The sequence below is a fragment of the Alosa pseudoharengus genome, unplaced genomic scaffold (assembly GCF_046254945.1).
Source record: "Alosa pseudoharengus isolate Yale_2024_CS ecotype anadromous, Long Island Sound unplaced genomic scaffold, YU_APseudo_1.1 YU_APseudo_1.1_scf_10, whole genome shotgun sequence".
Lineage (NCBI taxonomy): Eukaryota > Metazoa > Chordata > Actinopteri > Clupeiformes > Clupeidae > Alosa > Alosa pseudoharengus.
This window is the reverse complement of record NW_027468565.1, coordinates 16,877,035-16,901,665: the sequence shown is the minus strand read 5'-3', so window position 1 is coordinate 16,901,665 and position 24,631 is coordinate 16,877,035. Positions and strand designations below refer to the sequence as shown.

Genomic DNA, 24,631 nt, shown 5'->3' with positions numbered 1-24,631 from the left:
CCTCTTGTGATCAATTCAAAGGCGTTAAATACTGACGTTTCCACTGCCCAGCTGTCCTGAACACATTCATTAATGCTCATAACAGTTTTTCATAAGAAATCCAAAACATATCCCACTGCAGATACCACCCATCATGGACAATAACACAGACAATGGCTTATTAATCAACAGATTTATTTACAGAAAGAACAAAAGTATGTATGGTGACGGTTGCTGCTTCCATTTGGGGCAGGAGTACTGTGTCCCCTTCCCACAGAAAGAATGAATTTACAAACAGTGAAGAGAATACAGACTTTTAAACCAAGGACCAATCAACAACTGAGACAAAGCCTACACTGATCTTCTACAGAACCTGCCACCCGACCCCACCCATGACCACAAATCTCCTGCCCATAACCCCTCAGACATAGCGTCAACCTAGACGCAACCGTAGTTCTGTCCGAAACAAACAAACAAAAATCAAAACAACTAAAATTGAGAAAACAGACACGTGGGCCTAGGTGCTTTTGGATGGTGATGGAGTATGGTGGAGCGTTCAAAGAACAATTAGTACAGCAATGGCAAAGAGGTCAGAATTAAATACTACGACCCACTAGAATAACAAAATATACTTGTTTGTTTGTTTTTTTCACCTTTTTTTGTCTAATACATAAACATATTCACTGCCCTTACCTTTTCCCTTGGCAGAAGTCACACAAATGTCACACACCTAAGTTAGGTCTATACACTGACAGCGGTCATAGGTTATGCACTGAATGAGATGGCCGGCTAGTGCTCTGCTCAGCCATGCCACTGCTTAATCGTTTGTTTTCAAGTCATGTATGGTTTCTCATTATTATTATTTATTAATAATATATATTTTTTTTTTTTAAAAGCCAAGCTAGAGTTTGTAATCAGTCACTATGCTTCCTAACATTGATGAGTCCGTAGCCTGGAAGTCAGGGTTACTTAGCTGCTATCAAGGAAATCAACAGCATCATGAGAGAGAAAACAAAAAAAAAAAGGCTTTAAAAGAGAGGGGGGGGAAAACACAGTAAAAATTTCACCTGGCTAGCCCACCCCACCCCACCTCCCCAGGTTAGCTGAGGTGCTGTTTAAAGCAGATGTCTGTGGCCAGCAATACAGATCAATGACCATAGCAGGAGCGTGACATGAAGATTCCACAGCAGTGGATTGTGGGAAAGCGTAGGCGAGAGCAGCTCTTCGGGTAGGTGGCGTACACGTGTGCAGTGCCCACAGCAAGAGTTTCTGTATTCTACACTCACCCACAATTAGCCACTGTGGAAATGACGTTGGATGTTATGCTCGTGCTAGTAAAGCACATTGAAACCTATACTACCCGGCTTGTGGCTCGACACCCAAAGCCTTGATGGAGCACATGGAGCCTCCCCATGCAGCAGGGCAGCAAAGCAAAGTGACTCAGGACAAGAACAAAAATTTCAGGTAGGTTTTTTTTCCCCATCTTTCCTTTTTTCTGCTTTTAAACTCACCAATTGTCTGCAGTTGTTTTTTTCTTCTCTAATATACTCTGTAACATTTCTTTTGATAGGTATAGATGTTTTGTTTGATGTTTTATTTGGTCCAAGACTGTCATTTAAATGCAAATGAACAGATCTTGGCAGACCATGAGGAGTTGTGTTCACACTCGACGTCCACATAATCCTCTTCTTCTTCAACTCGTTTCTACACTTCTATGTTGTTCCCAGCATACAGCCTGGTCCATGTCCGTGCTGAAACACAAACAAACACATTGTGATTTAAAATGATGAACAGCCATACAATTATAGTCATTGTATGTGATAAACAACAGATACAACCAAAAGCATGAAGAACCAGTCTGGCAATAAACAATCATCTGAGGTTGCCACTAAAAAACATCCATATAATCCAATCATAAACTGCTTTTTAGAAGTGCATTTAAAAAAAAATGGATGTTAATGAGACGAGGGGCTAAAAATAAGATCCTGTCCTGTGCACAGGCTTATGAGACGTGTGGAGTGGACTTCCTGCGGGTGTGTGTCTGACTGACTCTGGCTGCTCCAGCACCACATGAGCGCCTGGGGTGGAGCGTCTTCTTCTGGATGAATCACCATCATGACTCATCAAGGACTAACACGATCCCCCCTCTGGAATAACCCTCTTATCTTAACAGCGAATAAACCATTCACATTTCCCCTGTGGGCAACGAAAGGTATCCACACTTTTGAAAACACATATGGTGACAATGGTCTTCATTCTTTTCAAGAACTGAGGCAAAAATTTGACATTCCAGCTTCTAAATTTTTTCTTTATTTAGGATTAAGGTCTTCTTTGATGGCATGTGGCTTGAAGTGCAATGTGCAAATACAGACTCATCCACTGTCAGAGTGGTTTGGCACCTTCCAATGGGTCCGAGGATGGGTCTCAAGAGTATACAAAGAACTCACAGGTTCTCAATGTAACCTACTACCCATCACAAGCATCTAGGACAGGGAACTTAAAGACTCTGAGCCAAACTGGATATATGGACGAATATTAACACCACCTCCAGGAACACCACCTCCAGGAACTGGAGCCACCAATTTATCAATCTTAAACTAATCCATAGGTGTTATGCCACTCCTTATAGATTATATAGAATGGGTTTGCTTTCTAGCCCTGAGTGTACTTTATGTTTGAACACTGTTGTGGGGACAGTAATGCACATGTTCTGGGAATGTGACAAAGTTACAGCGTTATGGGCTCATGTGTGTAAAGTTATGAGTAAGATACTCTTGTTTACAATAGACCCAGATCCATGTTTATGTTTGTTAAATGATGACACAGTCTTGCATTTTAAAATAATTTACAGGAGGATCCTTTTTTGTGCAGGCGGCTAAAAAAAAAACAGCAGCTAAAAAAACAATTTTGAGTTACTGGCATGATAAGAACTTGAATTTAGTCAGCAACTGGATGATAAATGTCAGATACATGGCTAACTTGGAACTCTCCACAGCTCGAGCCCATCGGGCAAAGCCAGAAACTGTGGATGCTTGGGGACATTTTGTGTGTGAACTTCTTAGAGACTCTTGAGTTATATCTGCACCCCTCCTTGAACAATTTTCTTTGGTTACTGCCCCACTGGATGACCCCCCCCCCCCCTCCCTTTGGCCACTATTCCCTGACTTCATGTTATGAGGATGACTGTTTTGTTTGTTTGTTTTGTCTTTGTGTTTACTAAAAAACCTAATAAAAAGTTAATCACAAAAAAGAAGGACTAACAGGAGATGCCCACCCCAAACCAACTCAGATCTGCACACACAAGTTTTTGGAATTTTCTCTTCCATAACCTGAGGTCAGAGTGTATGCTTGTTGCCATGACAACTCCCACTCCAGAGTTAACTTGCTTGACGGCAGGTTGTCTGATAAGGTAAAGCTGATGCTAACTGTCTGTTGAATTCTGCAGCATTTATGTGCTAGACATTTCAAACAATAGCCTTCACTTTCCCTGAGGCTCAACCCAGCCAATAAAGGTCTTAATAACTTAACTAAAATTTGAAAATGGTGTTTTGCTACACTTCTGAAAGATATTGACAGCAAAACAAGTATAACGATTTTAGATGGCGCAGCAATTTAAAAAGAAACATGAAACCTTTTTGTAAAGATTTCTTCCTGGAACAAAGGATCAAATCCTGCTTGACTACAACAGCAAGGCATATACAACAATAACAATAGGTGTCTGTGATTTAATATTATAGTAGCATTATGAAATTCTGGTCTAAAACTATCACACTACTTCAAAGGCATGCACAAACTTTGCCAACATCAACAACTGCCCAGTTGGCATGTCAAAACAGATAACTCATGTTTTGGCGGTATAGTTGGCACGGTGATGGCATGAAGAATTTTCTTACATTTTCGCAGAGTGTTCCGCCCTTGACCACAGAACTACATAATACATAACTTAGATGGCTAGTGGGAAGGACAAAGGTGTTTAGGTCCTTCACCATATAACATCAATATGGATGTGAAAAGGACGCCAAAAGTAGTTGCCTGTAAATAGATAACTTGAAAAGCAGCAAAGTGCTGCTTTGAGCTACATAATGATTCCGATGTTGTAACTAGGGGTGTGACTGTACCAGAGTTTCCGCTAGAAAAAAATGGTGCTGGTCAAAGTGACCGGCAGAGGTTTCGTTTTCCGGACATTTTGATGATATGCCGGTCAAATATCCTATTGTCACTTCTTAATTAGTCAAATTGAGGAAAACTGGAGACAGGCTATGTAGCTTAAAGAATGACATAATCAGGCTGTATAGAATGCAACATGTTCATTAGCCTAACTTAAACAAGATCTAGCCAGTATCTTTTCATGGACAGCAAGAGTCCGCTTCGTTCGTTGTTTTAAAAAGGCTACGTTGTTTGTTGCCGCTACCCACGTTATCTCCACTTACACAGATGCGCACACACAAGAATGAGCGCTCACACCACTACCCCCGCTATGCCTCTTTATTTGATAACAATACATTAAGAAATGTTTCCTATTCTGGGAAATGTTTAGTTTCTTTTTCTTTCGGCCGCGGTTCAATGATACCGTTTAATTGTGCCAGAAATTATCCGCGGACCAGTAATCTCCTCGTCGAGGAGGCCCTAACCCTGCAGAACATAGACAGAGAACGCATAGGCCTACTGTATGCTTTGGGTAAAGAACACTTTGCATGTCCAGTGTACACAGAGAATGACAGTGTCTTGGAGCGGCCGCACCCCCCGCAACTCAATGTCACTGATTCCGAAAGATAGGCTACGCCCGACACTTTTGCTTTTTATCTGGTGGTGGTGGAGTTGACCGGACATCTGAGGCTTCAGACGTTACCAATTTATCATCCATCGCGTCTGGCCTCTGAAAAAACTCTTACGGCTAGTCTGCCTGGGCCTGGCCATGTTTGAACCGCCTCACTCATTTGTTCGTTGTTTAACATGGACGTTTTAAGCCGCGCGCTTCCTATTTGAAATGCAGCATAGGCTATGCGTGTTGTTTAATAGCTTACTTTTCAAACGGTAGAGTCTGTTCATTTAAAAACATAGCCAGAGGACATATCATATAGGCTTACATATTAAGGCTTATTCTCAAATTCAGATTGCGTTAGGGGGACGGGATTATTAGCCAATTTCAATCGGACAATTTGACCGGAGAGATTTAATTTTTTCTGACATTTCATTTTTTTTTCGGCCAATGTCCGGTAATTACCGGACAGCGGAAACCCTGGACTGTACACGTTAGGTTCAATACAGATGTGTACTGATGTGCCGAATGCAGTCTTTAACAGTAATCAACAGTAGGCAAATTCGAGTTTCCACACAAACATAAGGTGGCAGTCCATATGTCAGTTTACTTAATTAACATCAACACACTTGGCACCTTTTCAAAATACTTTTCCAGCTGGTATGTGTTGAGCACCAGCAATATTATCAGTGAATGTTAGACAAGTAGCACTTACAGGCTTACTGTACCAAAACTGAATCAAGCCATGACTTTAACACCGAGGTATGTAACAAATTGTAATTTTTGTGTACAATGTTACACCCCTAGTTGTAACTTTTTGTTGATAATTCACATGATTAAAGAACATTACATATGTAAAGAAATTTTAAGTTTCCAGCAGAAAAAAGCAAAAACATATTCTAGTCATTTTCTCTGTGCACCAAAATGTTCTAGCATAATCCAGGCATAACAATATCCAGTTGCCCAGACCAGTCACCATCACATCAACAGAGATGTTTGTGTCGTAGTAACAACGGCTTGGCCACTCTGGCTCAGTGCTCCTCACCTGTTTCTATGGCTTGAGCTTCATTGGTCTTCCACTGCTCCGCAACATCATTGGCTAGAGGATCATCTGGGTTTGGAGCACTTAGTAATGCTTGGATGGACAGCAGCACTGTGCGTATCTGCAACGCTGGGGACCACTTATCTGCAATGGGCAGTAGGAGAGAGCATTTAATTGTGTGTGTGTGGTGGTAAAGTGTGATTGAGTGAATGAGAGACAGACAAACATAACCAGCATTGAATGAGGGAGAGGGGGAGAGGGAGAGAGGGGGAGAGAGAAAGGAGAGAGGAGGGGAGTGTACGGTCAGGAAGGGAGAGTTCATTGCAGAGTTTCAAGTTAAGCATCTATTTTGAGTGGTATGGGCAGCGCAGTGGGATAGTGGCATCTAGCAGCTCTGACACATGTCTAGTGAGAGGTCACAAATGTAATCTGAGAGTCCGCTGATCTTTTGGGAGATTAAACAGGCAAATCCTTCATAGCCCTCGTCACAGGCCCTGATAAATACAAACAATAGGCATCACAAACAAAAGTATGTGTGCAAAACAACAGGGTGTCTATCAACATGCGAGCATGTGAGTGTGAGTATGTGTGTGTCGACACAGGTCACGGCTCACCTTTCAGAATGTCTAGACATATTCTGCCCAGCTTGTCGACGTTGGGGTGGTAGATTTTGGTCATAAAGCGGACTTTGGGTGCAGCCATGGGGTACTCCTCGGGCAGGAAGAGCTCCAGCTTGAAGGTGCCGCCCTCGAACGGCGAGTCCTGTGGCCCGGCGATCACCACATGGAAGTAGCGTGCGTTTCCCTCGTCTGGCTCCGCTTTGATGCCTGGCACCGGTTCTGCCAGCAAGCGCTGTGTCTCCTAACACACACACACACACACACACCCACGCACACACACACACACACACACACAAGCACCAGGCCTTGTTAGCAGTCATATTGCATAGCAGACAGGGGGTCACATCAAGCCCTCCTGTTATCCTAGCACAGAGTCCCATACAAATGACGTTCTGTACTTAAATCCTCCACACAGCTAGCCTGGCTGACACCACATCAATTCTCAAATCTCAATTGAGATTTAGATATTAAATCTAAACTGGTACATTAAGTTCTTCCCAAATCAAGAAGTACAGCAAACACATCTTTCTTGTAAAGATGGTTTTAAAATGCATGTCAGCGCAGCCTTGGGTTGTGTTGACAACACAACAGTGTTGTAGTCAAGTCACTATGCCTCGAGTCCGAGTCCAGGTTCAAGTCCGAGTCAAATCCAAGTCATGTTCGAGTCGAGTCCACTACTAATACGAGTCAAGTCCGAGTCGAGTCACTATTAAATGCAAAACTGACAACCTTCGGGGCATTCATGTCTCCAGGCATTTGGTGCCATTAAAGTTAACAGCCGTTATTGTAGGAACATGGCGTGATGTGTGATGTATGACATAAAGCAGTAACACTCTATTGCACTAATATTAATACTAAAAATAATTTAGGTATTAAAATCCTATACCAAATAATATTCTAATGACATATTACAATTATAGCCTAATGACATTACAAAAAAAAAGTCGAGTCCAAGTTCGAGTCATTCAGTGCTCAAGTCCAAGTCAAGTCACGAGTCTCTAAATTTAGCTCGGACTCGAGTCCGAGTCCTGTACTCGAGTACTACAACACTGTAACACAACTAACTGTCTGTCAGCGGTTGTGATAGAATTCAAATTTGCTTACAGGTTCGGCTATGTTCATCCAGGCGACCATACAGAAAGATACCAGAAAAGCCTATAAATAAGCTGTAAGCTTACATCAATTTATCTTAATGTTCAGAACTGCCTGGGTGGGGTGCCTGGGGAATAATAGGCAGAGAGAGGCCAGGCCGACAAATTAAATAAGTCAGATTAATGATAAATGACTAAAACGTACAAAATGGAGACAAGTGCTTCCTCTACAGCCACTCAAACGGCAGAGCCAGAAGTTCTCTGGAGTTATGAGACGTGTCTGGAGACTAAGGGTGACGGGCTCAGATCCCCTGGAAGAGTCACTTTCTTTCCATAACATCCACACCAAACAATTCTATTGGTCTTGTCATTGAACGGGTCCTTGCTAGACACATTAAAGCAGTCGCCTGTTTTTTTATGGTGTGTCACCTTAATACTGCCGAGCAGCAATGCCGGTAAACTGTAGCAACATTACACAAAAGGATAGGCCTACTAGCATATTGGTCCCTAGTTACTGGGGAACAGTCAGTGCAAAGCCTGGTTTTAATAAAGAAAACTATTATTGAGTCATGTTTTGCCTTGAGTAGACGTAGACAGAAAAACATATATAAAAAATTGTGAATCAATTATACTGAAGCCACATCTTCATATCTGCATAACACCTCAAAGCTTCAGAAACGTAATGTTCTTAAACCTTAGGCGTCACTCCCAGGCACCGCATGTGACACTGACTCATGAACATCGGCTTCAGTACGAGTTGCCGTCATCATTTCTCTCCACTGATTTATACAGCAAATCTGTCCCCAATCACCACAACTACTACAATGATTCATGACTCTGGCTATGGACAATTTCAACAGGAGAAAAACATTTGAACAGGACACCGTCAACAAAAACAAATTCTGACGGAAGCAGGAGACTGACTCAAAGGCCAATATACCACTGAGCTCTGCTCCCCTGGTGACCACCTCTGGCAAAGTTCGATCTGCTTCACATGGTGGAGGGGCAATTAGAGTTCTCTGGAAACATAGGCTACCTTGTGAACAAAAACATCTGTGTCTTAGTGGTGGCCCTGTTGCATTGTGGGTATGAGTGAACTGCACTGGTCACACCAGCAGAAAAACTGACATTAGCTTAGCTGATGTCAAAGACCTGTATCTAAGCCCACACTGGAAATGTACTGACTCTACAGATTTTCCCTTCACAGACTATGTAAGCCATGTGTTCTGCAAGCATTTCCTAAAATTGCTCCATCTTTCTTAAAGGGATATATGTGACTGATAAGACACAGGTTAAGTCTAAATCCCCACATATCCTAAAAATTCAGTTTGTTCCCAGCCACGCAGTCAAACCTGTTACATAAGCAGTATGGAAAACAGGTAGGCCAACATGTTTTTGTTTTTTTTTGCTCAATGCAACTTTTTTAAGGTTGATTATTTTGCGTGTTGAACAGGCCTTAAACCACTGTAGTAACTAGCTGGCTTAGGCGAAATGGTTATTGCTTAGTGAATATTTGTTCATTTAAGTTTGAGAATCAGGGCTTGTGCCATCCTGTAGTGGATGAATCAATTCCTGATTATTTCCCTTGGATATTATGAGGCTTTTAGTATAAATCCTCTTCAGTAAAAACAGGTTACAAACAATTATTTTGATCATTACAACTAATTTTGATCACCACACTAAAGAGCACACATACTGATCACAAATTCAGCCCACATTTATACGTAGAAGGGTATTCTTAAAAACGGATATTTTCCCCTCCTTCGTTTTTAAAAATAATTCCGTTCACACCTATGCTAAAAACAGCTGGGGAAGGGTGTTGTGTACCCCTCAAGCAAAGAGGTGGCCAATCAGAGATTTAAAAAAAATGAGGGAACATGTCACAATGCAAAAACGCTGTTTCCCTCTGTTTACATGTAACAGTGAAACTTTTCAGTTTTCATCATTTTCAGTGATAAAACATCCGTTTTCGAGTAAATGAAAGACCAAACTGCATGAAAATATATACGTTTTTCCTACGCGTAAACGAGGACTCAACAAAGCAAGAAAACTGATGATCTTGTCTCGAACAACACTGCAGAGCCATTCTCCCTATGTTATGAGAAGTCATGCAGGAATAGCACAAAGACCTCTAGTCTATGTACACACTGCCTCTCTCAAACAAACAGACTTACAACACAGAAGCCGTTGAGCCGTACAGTCTATGACTTAGTAATGCACCCTCACTTCAAGGCACACAAGGCCATTAAAGGAATATGTTTGGCTTTCATCAACATTACGTAGGCTAGACCTACCAATTTCATCAGACATTATGGATGTCTAGGTCCTTCAATAACCATGAACAAAGCAGACAAAGCTGTACACAAAGGACTTTGACTAAATGCATCCATACGGATGGCCACTGCTAAAAGTGCCATCATATTAGATCACAAATCTAGAGGGACAGTAAAAAACCTAAACTTGAATGTAAGCCCCTCTTTACTTGCTGTTCCACAACAAGATGCATTGGGTGACCTGCAGGTGCTCTTGAAAGCCTGGCCTCCTGCAGAAGGACTGTGAGAATCGGATAGCACATGAGGAATTCAGAAGGAGGGATGGATAACATACGCACCTGAGAGAGCTATGCCACCAGCACAACCAAGAACACCTCTCTCACACATAACCTGATTACACAACAGTCTGTGTCTCATAGCTAGTTTGACAGGCAGTTGCTGCTGGATAATATATGTCCAGTCAAATTTCATCAAGCTGATACAAGCTGATATTGTAAACCAAATCAAAGGCTATGGAAATGTTTTGATTCTCAAATATTTTTGATACATCTCTCTATGCATCAAGTATCCATGCTGGGCTATATACACAAACAGATATGAACCTACACCACACAGGACAAACAACTGTGAAAGTAGCCTGTACACCAATATTAACCACTACAGGCTCGTGCAGCTTGTTCTGCCTCTGGAAAATGGACCGGAATTCCTAAAATGTCAAAGAACCCACACACAAGCATGCAATGGGCGTGGGGGGGGGGGGGGGTAGATAACAATTCTTTACTATATTCCATCTGCACAAACCAAATTCTCTCTCCAACATTGGTTACTTATGGAGTTACATTTGTTCCACTTTTATGAGCGAGCAATAGCACAATTTGAGCACAGAAAAATATTTTGAGCGAGCACACAAATTATATTTTGAGGAAAAATGAAACTCGAGCACAAAAAAACTTAACCTAGTTTGGTTACTAAGACTTCTCGGTAAAGCAGTTGCAAACATTTACAAAATACAACGTGTCAAATGCACCAAGCGACAAACTTCCCAACACTGTAAACTGAGTTGACAGTTCAACACACTAAATAATGAATCAGCCCAACTTGCCACTGACTGCGCCTTCGTCCCCAGCAAACGTCACTTCATACACTGTGCTAACCACTCAATCTCACTGCAGTTCAGTGCTGCCAGACCAATGAATAGTTTCTGATGTGATGCTCATTATTACAACGATTCGTGTGAGGGGACAACTGTTGACAGTTACAGGGTTAAGACTGAGAGCTACTAATATCGCAATAACGTTAAAGATAGGGTAGCAAGCTAGATTCACGTTACCACGAAACCAAACATTCAGGAGTTGACCACTGGAATGAAACCATTGATTTTGGCCTAGCGTTTTTCAATACGTAATGAATAAGTGAACACGACAGAACTGGAGTTCACTCAATCACTAGACAGCATCGTTAGCTGCTACTATTTTTCCAAACATCGCTCAAAAGGACTTGTCACTTACAGCATTTACCTAACTGATAGCGTATGCAGTGTCATTTCCTTAGCCTCAACATAGGAGCCAAACGAGCACATTTCAATATGAGATCATAGAGCATCTGATTATTTGATTAAGAGCGATACACAATATATTCAACTATCGGCACCTCCTGAAACCCGTTGGTGACTATGTTTAATATAACAAGATATTCAACAGAATAACAGTAGCTAGCTAGCCAGAGAGGTAGTTCAAGAGCTAGCTAAATCATTACAGGACTGACAAGGGCTAGCTAACGTTAGCTAGGATAGCTACAATAACTGAATGGCAGAACAGAAGCTAGCTAGCAAGGGATAGTCAGCTAACGTTAGCTAGCGACAATGCAAACTATTGTGCACACACAAACGAATATTGGCAAAGTATAAACATCAGAATGTGTTAAACACATACGACAATAAATATCAACGCACGACTGACCACCACCACACTTCTCCGCCATCTTTAGCCTTCATCCAGTTCAATTTTAACCCACCCTTATTCGGGCTGGAAACGAGGACTAGCTGAACGGAAGTTCACTTAGCAAGCCACAGCCTTCATAGAGGCATATGCTAACCGACCGATAGCTATCCCATTTGTCACCTTGCACAATACTTCACTCAGTGACTGAGGTATCACATCTTACGAAATTGATTGTGAGGAATTAAATACAAAGATCTTAATTATGGCTTGAAATACAAATGCACTGTTACCTTGATGATCCTGCGGGGCAGTCCTGCCATCTTGTCTTTGCTGTAGTCTGCTCTGACTCCCAGTGCTACTCCTTCGTTTGCATTTACGGCGGAGACACACACACGTCTTCCGGCGTTTAGCGTCACGACTCGGAAATGTTAGTCCATTAGTCTAACCGAGTTGATTAGTAATGTGGTAGGTTTACTGTCTATGGGTAATAGGTTCATTAAATCGTTTAGTTTATTGAGTAGAATAAAACATAAAATAATGTTTCCATAAATGCAACAGTATCAAATCAGTGAACAAAACTTAATTCTCAGTGTAAGTTGGCTCTTGCTGTGTTGACACATGGCCTGGCCTAGCTATTCATTTGAATTAAAATGGCTTTAGACCATGCACTGGAGACAAATTGACATTTTTGCATTTATAGTAGATTATTAAATGGTAAATTAACTTCAGTGTAAAAATGATTTTGCTCTCCTGATGAAATTATATGCATACTCTTGACTATGTCATTTCCCTGTGTAGAGCTATTGTCTGTCCCCCTATCTGGACTCCTGGCCCGTACAGCCTAGCGACCCACCACCTGCCTATGACAACTCTGCCCGGATTACTGGCCCGTCTGCCAACCCACCACATGCCCCTTGACAACTCCCTTCCCCTGGACAATTCCAACACTGGACTATTTGAACTTTCTGTCACTAAATCAGGAATAATGAATTATCATACCGGATACGTAATCATCCCACCTCTTGTAACTTTCAGCTCAAGTGCTTTTAACACCATGTCTTATTCTCTACACCTGACTATCATATGCATTTGTCATGTATACAGACCTTACTGTCATGTACTGACCCTAGGCAGATGGGTCAGGCCCTTGAGTCGTGGATCTGCTCAAGGTTTCTTCCTATATGTATCTCCAATTCTAGGGAGTTTTTCCTCGCCTCTGTTACCCATGGGCCTCTCTCTTTCTTTTCTTTTCTTCCTTTCTTTCCTTTTTTCTCTGATTGCCTACATTCTGTAAAGCGCCATGATACATGTGTAATGTTTTGGCGCTCTATAAGCACAATAAATTGAAATTGATCTATTGCATGGTAGATGACAATCCAATGGAGCGCAAAGGCCGACACAGGTTATGGCACAGGTGAAAGTTAACTTAGCTGTTCCCATTCCCAGAACTCCCACTGGAGCTCATACCTCTTATCCCACAATGGAGGAATAGGCCAAGTGGGCCTTTGTAGAGAAAGGTTGATGTAAATTGAACAGGCCTACATTGTAAAATAATGCAGAACTAGTCAATAGGGATTAAGTTAATGTCAAATAAAGGATCTACAGAATAGCTCATTCTTCATTAGCAATCATTTATTTTTGTAAGATGCTATAGGCCTATTCCAAATAGGGAAATGTGGAAGTTATTTCCTGAGACCATGGGACCTAGCCACAGGGCCACAGCTCTGACTAATACAAGATCAACATCTGCATGACATGTTGAATAAGGTAAGCAAACAGTCATAAGAGCAGTAGTTGGATGTAGGATATAGTTAAAGTAAATAACAAATCTAAAATAGATAAAGACAAAATGTAACTGTAGCGAAGGGAGAGAGCAGTTACCCCACCCACCCTTGAAGCTGGGTCTGTTGACCGCCACTCCAAAGAGTTGTGTGGACTTTTTGTCATAGGTGGCCTCACTGGCTGTCCCTCAGGTTATGGATAGCTGCTACATATTTTGCTGCTAGAAAGCCCATATCCCTTTTCTGTTCCAGAATGTATGGTATTTTTCTTCATTTTTGAATTCCAAAGAGGATTATTTTCAGTTAGTTAGGGCATCTTCACAGCCCAGTTTCTTTTATTGACACAGAGAGAAAGAGAGAGAGAGAGGGAGAGAGAGAGAGAGACGCTTATGTCATCTATCCACACAGGAAAACCATAAAGCTTGAATCAGATTTTCGTACTGTATGTGTTCATCTCCCTGTTATGTTGCAACCTTTAATTATATTGGGTTAATATTTAGTTTGACAAGCTTCACAAAATAAACAATACTCTGTAAAAACATTTTCATTTTGCTCACCATACACAGAAATATTAACTGGCTAAACAAACTCTGGTGAGTTTTGTTATAACTCTGAGCCAGATATTGAACCCTGACTTTCTTACTCAGGGTCACAGGTCCGCATGAATTCTTTGTTGGGTCCATAGAGATGCTGCAGCTCATACGCTCCTCCTCTGTCGGGATACCATTGCTCCCCTGAAAGGGTGACATATCAGCAGAAAAGGGACGCAGACCGTGCAGAGCGCCAGAGAGGAGGGGAAGCCGCCAGTCATCCCAGACATGCATCAGCAACACCACACCAGAGCAGGTAGGACAGCCTCTGTTTATCAACATGATGTTTAAAAGAGATATATTCTTTCTGTATTATCTGTGAGACATGTGTAAGGACAACCTAGTCACTGGGAGAAACGTTCCAGTTTGTAGTTACAGGATGTGTAATTTTCATTCCTTTGTTCTTTTTTCATGTTTCATTGTTAATTAAAATATCATAGCATAATGTCATAGTTATATATTATTCCATCATGGCAATGCTCTCTCTGAAACGGGTGGTCATAATGATTCAAAGCAGTTACTCAGATATGATTATAGTTTTTCTTATCTGAGAAATTTCTTAAATTATCCAACAAACAGGTCATTCCTGTATTGAACCACTCATTTTTGAGAAGTAATGCTACTAAGTAATGCTTTAATTTAAGCAGATCAATTCTTTGCTGTAACATTCAACATACCTTTCCTGATTAGTACCTGTTTAACTCTAAACAGAGTTTGAAACAGTATTTTCAAAATTGATTATTTCGCTTACGTACTTGCTTCAACACAATTAATAAGACTAGGCTACCATTTATCCATCAACAATTGACACATTCCGTGATGAAGATTACAATTTTTTGACAAAATAACAGTAACACAATAGGTTCCCCTGGTAAAGCAGTAACAATTTGAGGTTGGTATACTTTTAAAAGACATTCCTTCACCTCACTCCCAGTCCCACGCGGGCTTCATCACCCCCTCCCAAATATGCCATTGTTCCAGCGTTCCAGCACATAGGGCCAGATGAACCAAGGTCTAATCTATTGCCTTCTGAGTGCACAGAGAGAACAGACAATACCAGCTGAATTAGAGGACTGATGCTCCCACTGAACACTTGATCTGAGGTGCAGGATTCATTCTGACAGGGCTAAACCAGACTTCCTAACCCACTCATGTGCTATTTTAACCAAACCATCACACACCGATTTGGGAAAAAAAGTACTTTCGCATTGAGTATACCTTAGCACAGTCTGTTATACATTCCATCGTGTTCCCATTGTTATATGTAAACCAAACAATATGTGGCTTGTTTATAGAGTAGCCTAAGGACTTCAGTAATGAAGGGGTTTACTGATGTAGTTGTCTTTTTCCCTCAGTCCTCAGATGACTTGTTTCATTGTCTTTGATCTTTCAACAGGATTTCCTGTTGACATTGTCTTTAGGAAGTCTTTAAACATGTCCTGCAGGGCATCAATGTTTATGCTCATATTTGTTATTGACATTTTCCCATCACTGGCCTGTTTTGGTGTTATTTTCAGCTCAAGGCACATCAACGTTTTTGACCCGGCCTCTGACCTTCCTGCTCTATCTGCTCACTTGCTCGGGACTGGCCGGATCTTTCCATGTTCCTCCCTTGGTGACCAGCCAGCGCTCGGCCTTCTCGGCCACCCGCAGCAGCAGCATCACAGGCGGCTCCCAGCGTGCTGTGACATTTGACCGCCTGCTGGTCAACGTGGGTCACGACTTCAACCCCGACACAGGCCGCTTCCGTTGCCGCATCCCAGGTGTCTACTACTTCACGTTCACCGTTGGCAAGTTCCCCAAGAAGTTGCTGTCTGTCATGCTAGTCAAGAATGGCCAGGAGGTGCAGGCCATCGCCTACGACGACTACCGCAAGGAGGGCCGCAAGGTGCAGAGCCAGAGTGTGATGGTCAGCCTGAGAGCCATGGACACTGTGTGGCTGCTGCTCCAGGAGAACCCTCAGTATGCCCTTTACAGCAACGCCGGCCCCTACATCACATTTAGCGGCTACCTCGTCTACCCAGATGTGTCATCAAACACGGGTTACGTCAACAACCACCTTCCCCCGCCGGCTCTGCCGTTTCCCGGCTGTCCACCACCAGGGGACTACGGCTGGACAAGGAGAGAGGAGTTGGCGGAGGAGCCTCGCTCAGCCTTCTCTGTGGCCCGGACGTCTCCCATCTTGGGGGAGAGGATCTTCCAGCAGAGCAAGCAGGCCCTGACCTTCGACGTGGAGTATGTCAACATCGGGGGACACTTCAACAAGACGTCGGGCCACTTCACGTGCCACTACCCGGGGGCCTACTTCTTCGCCTTCACCGTGGGCAAGCACCCACGCAGGGCTGTGTCCGTCAAGCTGATGCTGGGCAAGGGTGAGGTGCAGGCCATGGTGTTCGACGAGGACATGTCCCGGCGGCGGGAGATGCAGAGCCAGAGCCTGCTGCTGCTGCTGCAGAGGGGAGACAGCGTGTGGCTCTACAGCCAGCAGGACGACCGATACGGCATCTACAGCAACCAGGGCCGTTACACCACCTTCTCCGGCTTCCTTGTCTACGCAGTGGCCCCCGTGGGACAGGGCAGGACTCAGAATTAAGGGACATCCAATGGACCGCTGAGAAGCTGCGCCTGCACAATTTTATTATCCTAAGTAAGTAGTACAAATGTCACATAACTGAGAGTCTGGAAATGTAGATTCTTAGGTTTGTAATATGCCCTTATATTTGTGTATCCCACTGTGGGGCAAAACATGTTTACCAGCATAGTAACACTTTAGCCAACATTTCCAAGAGCAAATTATTTTAACATAGAACACTTTATAAACTAAAGTAGTTGTTCAACTAAAGTTATAATGTAAATAGTGTATAGATTGGTATATATGGTTGCTTGTAAGAGTATGAACTAATGTAGACAAAGGAATATAGATCAATACATTTATTGTTCACAAGCTATTTATTCTATGAGATTTAATGTTTACTTTTTTATGTATAGACTGATTTAAACACATCAGGCATATACTGTTTTTGCTCACAAGTCTTTAAATAAAAGTACTTAATGAAGTGTGGTTTCATGTGTACAATGTGCTCACTGTTTAACATTTCATCATCACTCTTTATTACATCATTAGTCTTTATTTCATCATTACTTTTGGTCATTTTTCCACAAAATGGACAGCTGCGTTAAATAATTACACATAGACACAGCAAGCATGCATATTTAATATCTGGCATGAATACAACATAAAGAAAGGGCTTTAAAGCAGAGGTACAACAATCAAGATGAGAGAGGCCATCAGAACGCAATAACATTCTGTCACATACACAATAATTATTGGATAGCCTTTTTAACATCAAAAGGCTAAAAACTTTGTATTGTGGGTTCTCTCACAACCTAAAGCTAACATTTTGGGATTACATACTTGTCTATATGTCTGTGTTCCTCCAATATGATTATGTTTGATAATTGTGTATTACTAATTAGTGGAATTAGAAGTACGTGGATACACATTTTCACCCTAAATTTGACTTTCACTTCTACACAGCATATTTACTAACATTATTATAGCATAAAAATGAAACACACAACATGATATAAAACAGAGACCTTGATACAACTTAGTGGAGTCATTCATTATGTTGCCACAATAAACAATAATAAATTCTACAAATATTGTATACAAACAGAAACAGTTAACCTTGCATTTATGGTGAGAAACTACATGTTTCACTCCAACACACTTCCAGTTGGCGGTATTATTGTTACAATAAAACATATATTCAGAATGAAGCGAGCTTGCGTGTAACTTTCATCCTGGTGACATACCTATTTTAGCACATTTTTACTCTTGTAAACAGACATCTTAAAATGCCCCCCCCCCATGAATATTCCCCAATATCAACATGACCAATTGCCCTCCACCAACTTTTATCAGATATATATCCCGTAAAAACATGCAATTTTAAGCCTTAAACAAAGTGCTTCTCCTGATTGTGAACAACCCATCAGGGTGAACTTGACTGGTAAAGCACTGGACATATAATCCAGCTTTGGCCGTCTTGATCACAGTGTTTCCCATTTCAACTCTTACACCAGCGTCACTGAGCGCTCCACTGCTGTTGGGTTCTGGAAGCATAGTGCTTCCTGGCCCAGCCCATTTTTGTAAAGATGTGCTTCTAGGATGTCAGGGTCCTTTGGGAATAGAGAATGTGACCAATGTCAGCCCAACAAGGATAATAAAAAGCTTGGATAAAAAGAACTTGAGAATTGATATGTACCTGCTCATCAAGCTCATCAGAGGATTGTTGCTTCTGTAACTTTCGCCCAGATTTGGTCTCAGTGTCAATATATGACACATAATGGATCATGGTATAAATTCTGCAGTAAATAAACACATATTTTAAAAGGGTCAAACACAGACGACCAGCCAACAAATGAACACAAAACCCTCCAATTACTTTTTTTACTATAATAATATAAAGTTTGACACATTTCTAATCACCTGTGATATAGCATGGCAGCGAATTGGACTATAAGAAGACATGCAAAACTCAATAGAAACATTAGCCCAACCGGGTCTAATGAATAGGTCTTGACTGGGTCAATGGTACCATTGATGAATATCTTTGGGATTTGTATGGTGACAGCGTCTCCAATGGCTTGAAGAAAAAATGTGATGACCAGCCATAAAGCATTGGAGAAGAAATAGATGAAGGTCACCTAAGGAAAAAAAAAGAAAGTCCATTACAGTACATGCAGCATTCACAAATGGCAACCTGGACCTATGAGGATGAAATATACTGACTATGACCTCATTCACAAGTGAAATGATTAACTTTTCTGCACCTACAGCACTTTGGTTAGCAGCCTGGAAATGTTTGGCGAGTATGACTTTGTCAGGATAAATTACTATCCTGGTGTGTTCCATGTTCACAGTGCTGCATGTCTCTGTATTCTTTTCTCCCTCTTGTGTCTCTCCTCTTTTGATTTCACTCTGTTTTGACTTTTTTTTTACAGCAATATTCTATTTAATTTTTTCAAGTTCATCTAAAATACATGATGTTCTTCAACATAGATTTAACATATAACTTTTGAGATATAGAGTGAGATCCATAGTCTCGAGAAGCCTAAAGCTACCCTGGCTGCAAATTACATTTACTGCCGCTAGGGTGCGTCTAGATTTCTAGGCTAGCCAATAGCCATAACTGCTGAAGTAAACTTAAGTGTTGTGAAATCACCTTATTTCGGAGATCTTTTAGATCATCTGTTATTTTTCTCTGCTGGTCTCTATCCTCCACCAGTGGTTCCAGATATCTTTTTTGGAGTTCTCTCCAAAAGTCATCCTCATCCTAAAGGGAAAGAGATTTCTTAGTGGGTTTTACCTCATGAAGTAACATAACCATGCACAGTAGTTGCGCTCAAAATGAACTCACCCTTGTGAGGTAACTCTCAACTAATCCAAAACCATATGCTTTTTTCTGCAACTGTGCAATCCAGTCTTTAAAGAAATGACAAGTACAAGATGAGAGCAGAAGCCTGGTTATAACCTGACCAGATATCTAAATTGTTGTAGAAAATATGGTGTGTGAGTGGTGGTGTCATATGCATCTGCTGGTACTTACTCTGCTCAGGACACGGACCTGGAGGCTCCAGAGAACTACAATTTGAATTTATTAAATTGAATGAGCAAAATGTTTTGGACATCAGACAATGCACAGACTGATATCATGCTATTGGCTCAAATAATTACAATAAAAAAATAAAACAACACAGTAAGATGATTTTACCTCTCTTGTGGTTTACAGTCATGGTAGTCGTCCAGTTCTTGCATTTCAGTTCCTGCCATTGTCTGAGCCACCATGTCTTGCTTGGGTTCCTCCTCGGGGGGGGCCCTACAGCAGAGACATTTGCCGAGTTTGGCCTGCAGGGTGCGCCGCTGCATGGCCGCCAGAGGGGTCTTGGCCGCACCACCCCCGCTCTCCCGCGTGCCCCACGTCACGTTGTTCATGTTGACGATGGAGTAGATGGTGAGCAGCAGGTAGCCGCTGGGGATGCACAGGAAGTAGAGGAGGCCGTACACCAGCAGGGAGAACTCCTGGGGGTGCAGCGCAGCTGTGCTGACGTACATCAGCACCATGCTGATGAAGAATATGCCTGCGGGCGTCACAAACGTCTGTTCCTGCACCATCTGACCTGCGCAGGGAGATGTTTTTTGTTTTTGTTACCCAAATGGATGGATGATATGAAACTGTAGCCTACTGTATCTTTTATGTATTCTTGTTAACATTTTGAAGACTTATTTTTATTGACTGAACTCAAACTTTTTACATAAAATTAATTAATTCTAAAATAATTTACCAATGATTGCTGGAATTGTCGCTGTCATGAATAAGGCATATACGATGCTCATCACCCCAGCTACTTTGATCTGTGTGTCTGATGTCAGTTTGAAGCAGAGCCCGAGGTAGACAGCAGGGGGCACTACTGCAACTATCAAGGCATGATTGATGTCAAGTTTGAAAATGTAGGTCAAACTTCCTGAAAGGGAGAACCAGAGAAGCTCAAGATTCATTTTCAGGATTTTCAGGAACTATTGAAGGCTACAATTTGTAGTGTGCTGTGTTGTTTTGTTGTCACTATCTCTTCTCAGTCTTCTCACATTTCATGAAATTACTTCAAAAAAGAAGATTGTTTTATTCTTTTCATTTTTTTACCTGCGATCATGAGGCAGATGGTGGACGGGCCCAAGATGGAGGCCATCATGGTGATGATCTGGTAGAGGATGAAGGGCATAGAGATGGAGCTGTTCTTCTGGGAGGTGAGTTTGCCAGAGCCCAGGAGGTCGATGGTGTTGGCCATGGTGGAGGGCCCCCAGCGGCGCCGCTGGTTATAGAACTCCTTGAAGTCCTGCGGGGCGTTGGTGTAGGCGTCCGCCGCCGCATTGTACTCCACCCTCCAGCCCTGCTGCAACAGCAGCGTGCACAGCCAGCGGTCCTCACCTGTCCACACAGGTAAGTTAAAAGTCGTGTTTTAGTAGCACATGGCAGTTCTTTGTCAGAAATAAGTCTGACTAGTCTGACTGTACAATTCATTTTTTGGTTGTAGCATACCAACATTTTTTTTAGTTTTCAAAAACACAAAGGCTGTTCTACTGCATTACAGCACACAGAGAGCAATCTTTAAAAGTATGATTTGACTGAGCATAGGAATGCTCCTAAAGGTTGGTTTACTGACCTTGGTCATACTGCACGTAGTGGCCTGCCTCGGTGGCTTTAGTGGTGTACTTCTTCATGACGTTGTCGTCCATGAGGGCCGAGGCCCTGAACAGGCTGAAGCAGCCGGGGCTGCAGAGCACACAACCCATCACATGCTCAGCGGTCTTCTGCATCCAGTGGCCCACCGCATACTCAAACTTCTGGTACCACACCATGGGGCCTGGACACAGGGTATAACCACACACTCACATTTCATCTGGATACATCCCACAGCACACATTACACACTGTAACTAGGAACTGACATCAATGTAAAAAATATATATTGCACAGAATATGTTGAATCAGTCTCAGGTATTTGAACTAGGAGCACAGCAGAACAGAATGGTACCCAGCAGTATGATTGATATGCGTTGCCCTGGAAACACATACCTGAGCCAGTAGGGTGAATCCTGCCACAGGCTGCGCCCACCTCTGAGTACAGCTTCAGCCGGTCGACAAGAAGCATCACTGCACATGGCTGAAAATCAGTGTCCCCGTCCAAAGCCAGGATGTACGTGTTGTCCTTTTCTCTCTGGATTAAAGGAGAGCCTCGTTTGGACTGGTTCATAACATGATGACTGTACTGGAATATAGGTGGGACTTGTGTATTTGAGGTCTTTACCTTTAGTTCCTCTGTCAGAGTCTTCTCATCTATTCCTTGCTCAAACTTGCCCAAACCTGCCCTGCCCAAACCTGCCCAAACTCTAGCATACTTGTTGTTTAATCTCCAGCCAAGCAGATAGTAGAGGTACATTATCTGGAAGGGGACAAGACAATTGACATTGTCTTTAAATCATGTGCTCTCAATTAATCATTGATAAAATATCAAATATAAAACTAACTGATTGTTAATCAGTACCTGCTCTTTTCTCTATCTGACTGGTCAAAAGAGTGGTTTAGACTTTGGTGCATGTTTGGAAAAGTTATATAATAAAGAAAGCCTTGGAAGCAGCCTCATCTCTGTGCCTTTGCCCACCTGTGACCACCGCTTCTTGTGCCGAATCAGCAGCTTGTCCTTGAAGTGCACCATGAGGGTGTTGCCCTTGGGCAGAATGTACTGAAGCCGCCCGCCATACGGTGTGTTGATGATCTTCTGACTGGGCAGCAGAGGCCTCTGTTTGAATAGACTCGGGTCGTCCTCACTGAAGACTCTGTCAGGCAAATGGTCAGTGGCACACATTGATTCAGACACAAGACTGGTTATCATGTTGATGTACACTACAGGAAACTGGGCCCATTCACAGTCGTGGAGAGCTTGGAGATGTATGTTGACTTACATGTACACCTCCCTTAGTACTTCCACTACAGTTTCTGCGTACTCGTTCACATGCCTTCCACAGCTGTCTATGACGTCTTTGTAAGCATCATCAAAGAAGATGTGGAACTCAAAACCCACATCATTGCTCAGGTTCCCCTTCGGCCTGTACTTGTCCAATCTAGTAAAAACAAAGATGTCAGTCAGTCTTTGGTTAGTAGCTTAGACACATATCTGAAATGGAATTTGTTTACTTATTATTATTTACTATTTACTCTTACCTGAACATTGAGATGATAATCTTCATCATTTCGCTATAGGTTTCATGCCACATCGTAGCGCACAAATAAACAGTCACCTTCTTTTTCATTCTACGGAGGACAGACAAGAGAAGTACTTTATAATTTCACATGAAATCTATCAACTTTTCATTTTCAAATACACAATGAAAGGAGAAAAGGACTTACCTTTTAGACTTGTTTATTTTCAAGATCTCAAATCGTGTGTTGAGCAACATGGACTGTTCTAGAAAAGGACCTTCATAGAGCCTCCTGACAAACAGGTCTTGGGTTCTCTCGATGCGCTGAATGCGCAGGAACCAGATGTAGATGGTGCTCAGGATGAGCCCCAACCACCAGTTAATGGTGGAGCTGCCCAGGAAAGCGAGGGTGGCCTTGTTCAGCTTCTGCACACCATCCCGGGCACACAGCGTTTGTGTGATGTCGACCACTAGCTTCAAGGCCCATTCTGGACCTTTGAAGGTTTTGTTGAAGATTTGGATGTCTTTCAGGTTCTTACAGTGAGTAGTAGTGTCTTCCGATGTTCCATAAATGAAGATCATTGGACCCAAGATTACAGCTAGGACGACCACTGAAGCCAAGTACATGGGCACGGCAAAGCTACTTCTCAGGGCGTGCATCTTGCAGGCCACCACCACAAACCAATGACACAACGCAGAGGACACTATCTGTGAGAAGAGCAGCCAAAGAATGAGTGTTCTGTTTTCAGGTTGGATGGCTGTGACAGAGGACCAGTCTTGGCCTGATAATGGAACATATGCTCCAACTACCGCTGCAGTCACTAATACCCGCACTGCACTTGACAATATGCACACCATGTTCCGAGATTTGGCAATGTCCTTCGACATGTTCTCTAAGAAGGTAATGTTAAAGAGGGTGGTGTAGTTCTCCCACCAGTTTAGAGAGACGAGGACGGACCCAAGTATGGCTGTTGTCACCGATATTGCGACTTGAGTCTCGATCTGAGGATCATTCTTTTTTTCTAGGAGAAAGCCAAGAGCAAAGAGCAAGTACCCCAGTAAGATCAGCACAATAGCCATGATGGGGATGGCAATGATCCTCTTCCTCTCTTGGGCAATGCACCCGGCCCACACCTGGAACACTGCAGAAAGGACACTGACGCTGTTCAACAGCATCACGTTGGTGATGATGTCGAAATGTGGCATCGAGACCAGAGTGAGAAGAGCGGCTCCTAAAGCCACCACAGACTCCACACACAGCACCTGTGGAAACAGCCAAAATCACCAATATGCATCATGCACAATCATTCAGACATTTACAAAAAAGTACACTTTATGATCCTACACAATCACATGCACTTCAGGCAGCACAGGGTGTAGTATGGAGACAAACACACAATAAAACTCCAGCATAATCCTTTATTTGACTGGGGGGGGGGGTTCTGATGATTTCCTTGGCTCTGGACTGACATCTCCTGGCATAAATCTCATGAAGATGCTGACCTCACTACTCTCTAATGTTTCCATACCAGCTCTTAAACTCCCTGTAAGAACCTTCTATCGTCGATCTGTAAAAGTTCTTGAGGTAGTCTAAAGTTATTAAGGCGTTGATGACAAAGACGCTGATATATATATTTATCTTTGTAACATTTAGGAGAAGGTTGTTGCCCTGGCACCAGTGTGCTAGTTTATAAATCTCATTCAGGTAAGCCTGTTCCGTTGTTAAAAATGAGGCCAATCACTTGAAGTTGAAAACCCAATTACACTGAAAGTTGTGCAATAGGTTAGATTGA

The 24,631-nt window shown here is 42.4% G+C and overlaps 3 protein-coding genes across 3 annotated transcripts; 1 reads left to right on the top strand and 2 right to left on the bottom strand.

Moving 5' to 3' along the window:
• Positions 1 to 157: 157 nt before the first annotated feature.
• Positions 158 to 12,101, bottom strand: ube2na (ubiquitin-conjugating enzyme E2Na). Its single transcript, XM_076265892.1, has 4 exons — positions 11,995 to 12,101; positions 6,395 to 6,641; positions 5,784 to 5,924; positions 158 to 1,730 (listed from the first exon to the last, which is right to left on the bottom strand). Exons 1-4 carry the CDS (start codon positions 12,022 to 12,024, stop codon positions 1,684 to 1,686), a joined length of 465 nt encoding a protein of 154 aa, XP_076122007.1. The 5' UTR covers positions 12,025 to 12,101; the 3' UTR covers positions 158 to 1,683.
• A 2,202-nt stretch (positions 12,102 to 14,303) lies between these two features.
• c1qtnf13 (C1q and TNF related 13) lies at positions 14,304 to 16,668 on the top strand. The gene is made up of 2 exons (XM_076273104.1): positions 14,304 to 14,331; positions 15,593 to 16,668. Exons 1-2 carry the CDS (start codon positions 14,304 to 14,306, stop codon positions 16,666 to 16,668), a joined length of 1,104 nt encoding a protein of 367 aa, XP_076129219.1.
• A 1,355-nt stretch (positions 16,669 to 18,023) lies between these two features.
• Positions 18,024 to 24,044, bottom strand: LOC143110207 (chitin synthase chs-2-like). The gene is given in 17 exon segments (XM_076273094.1): positions 18,024 to 18,260; positions 18,347 to 18,446; positions 18,571 to 18,788; positions 19,307 to 19,417; positions 19,502 to 19,566; positions 19,691 to 19,725; positions 19,856 to 20,261; positions 20,427 to 20,606; positions 20,783 to 21,067; positions 21,303 to 21,503; positions 21,715 to 21,970; positions 22,028 to 22,081; positions 22,301 to 22,475; positions 22,602 to 22,760; positions 22,861 to 22,932; positions 23,020 to 23,546; positions 23,694 to 24,044. Coding segments are annotated over 17 exon segments (3,300 nt in total). The 3' UTR covers positions 18,024 to 18,155.
• Between the last annotated feature and the right edge of the window lie 587 nt (positions 24,045 to 24,631).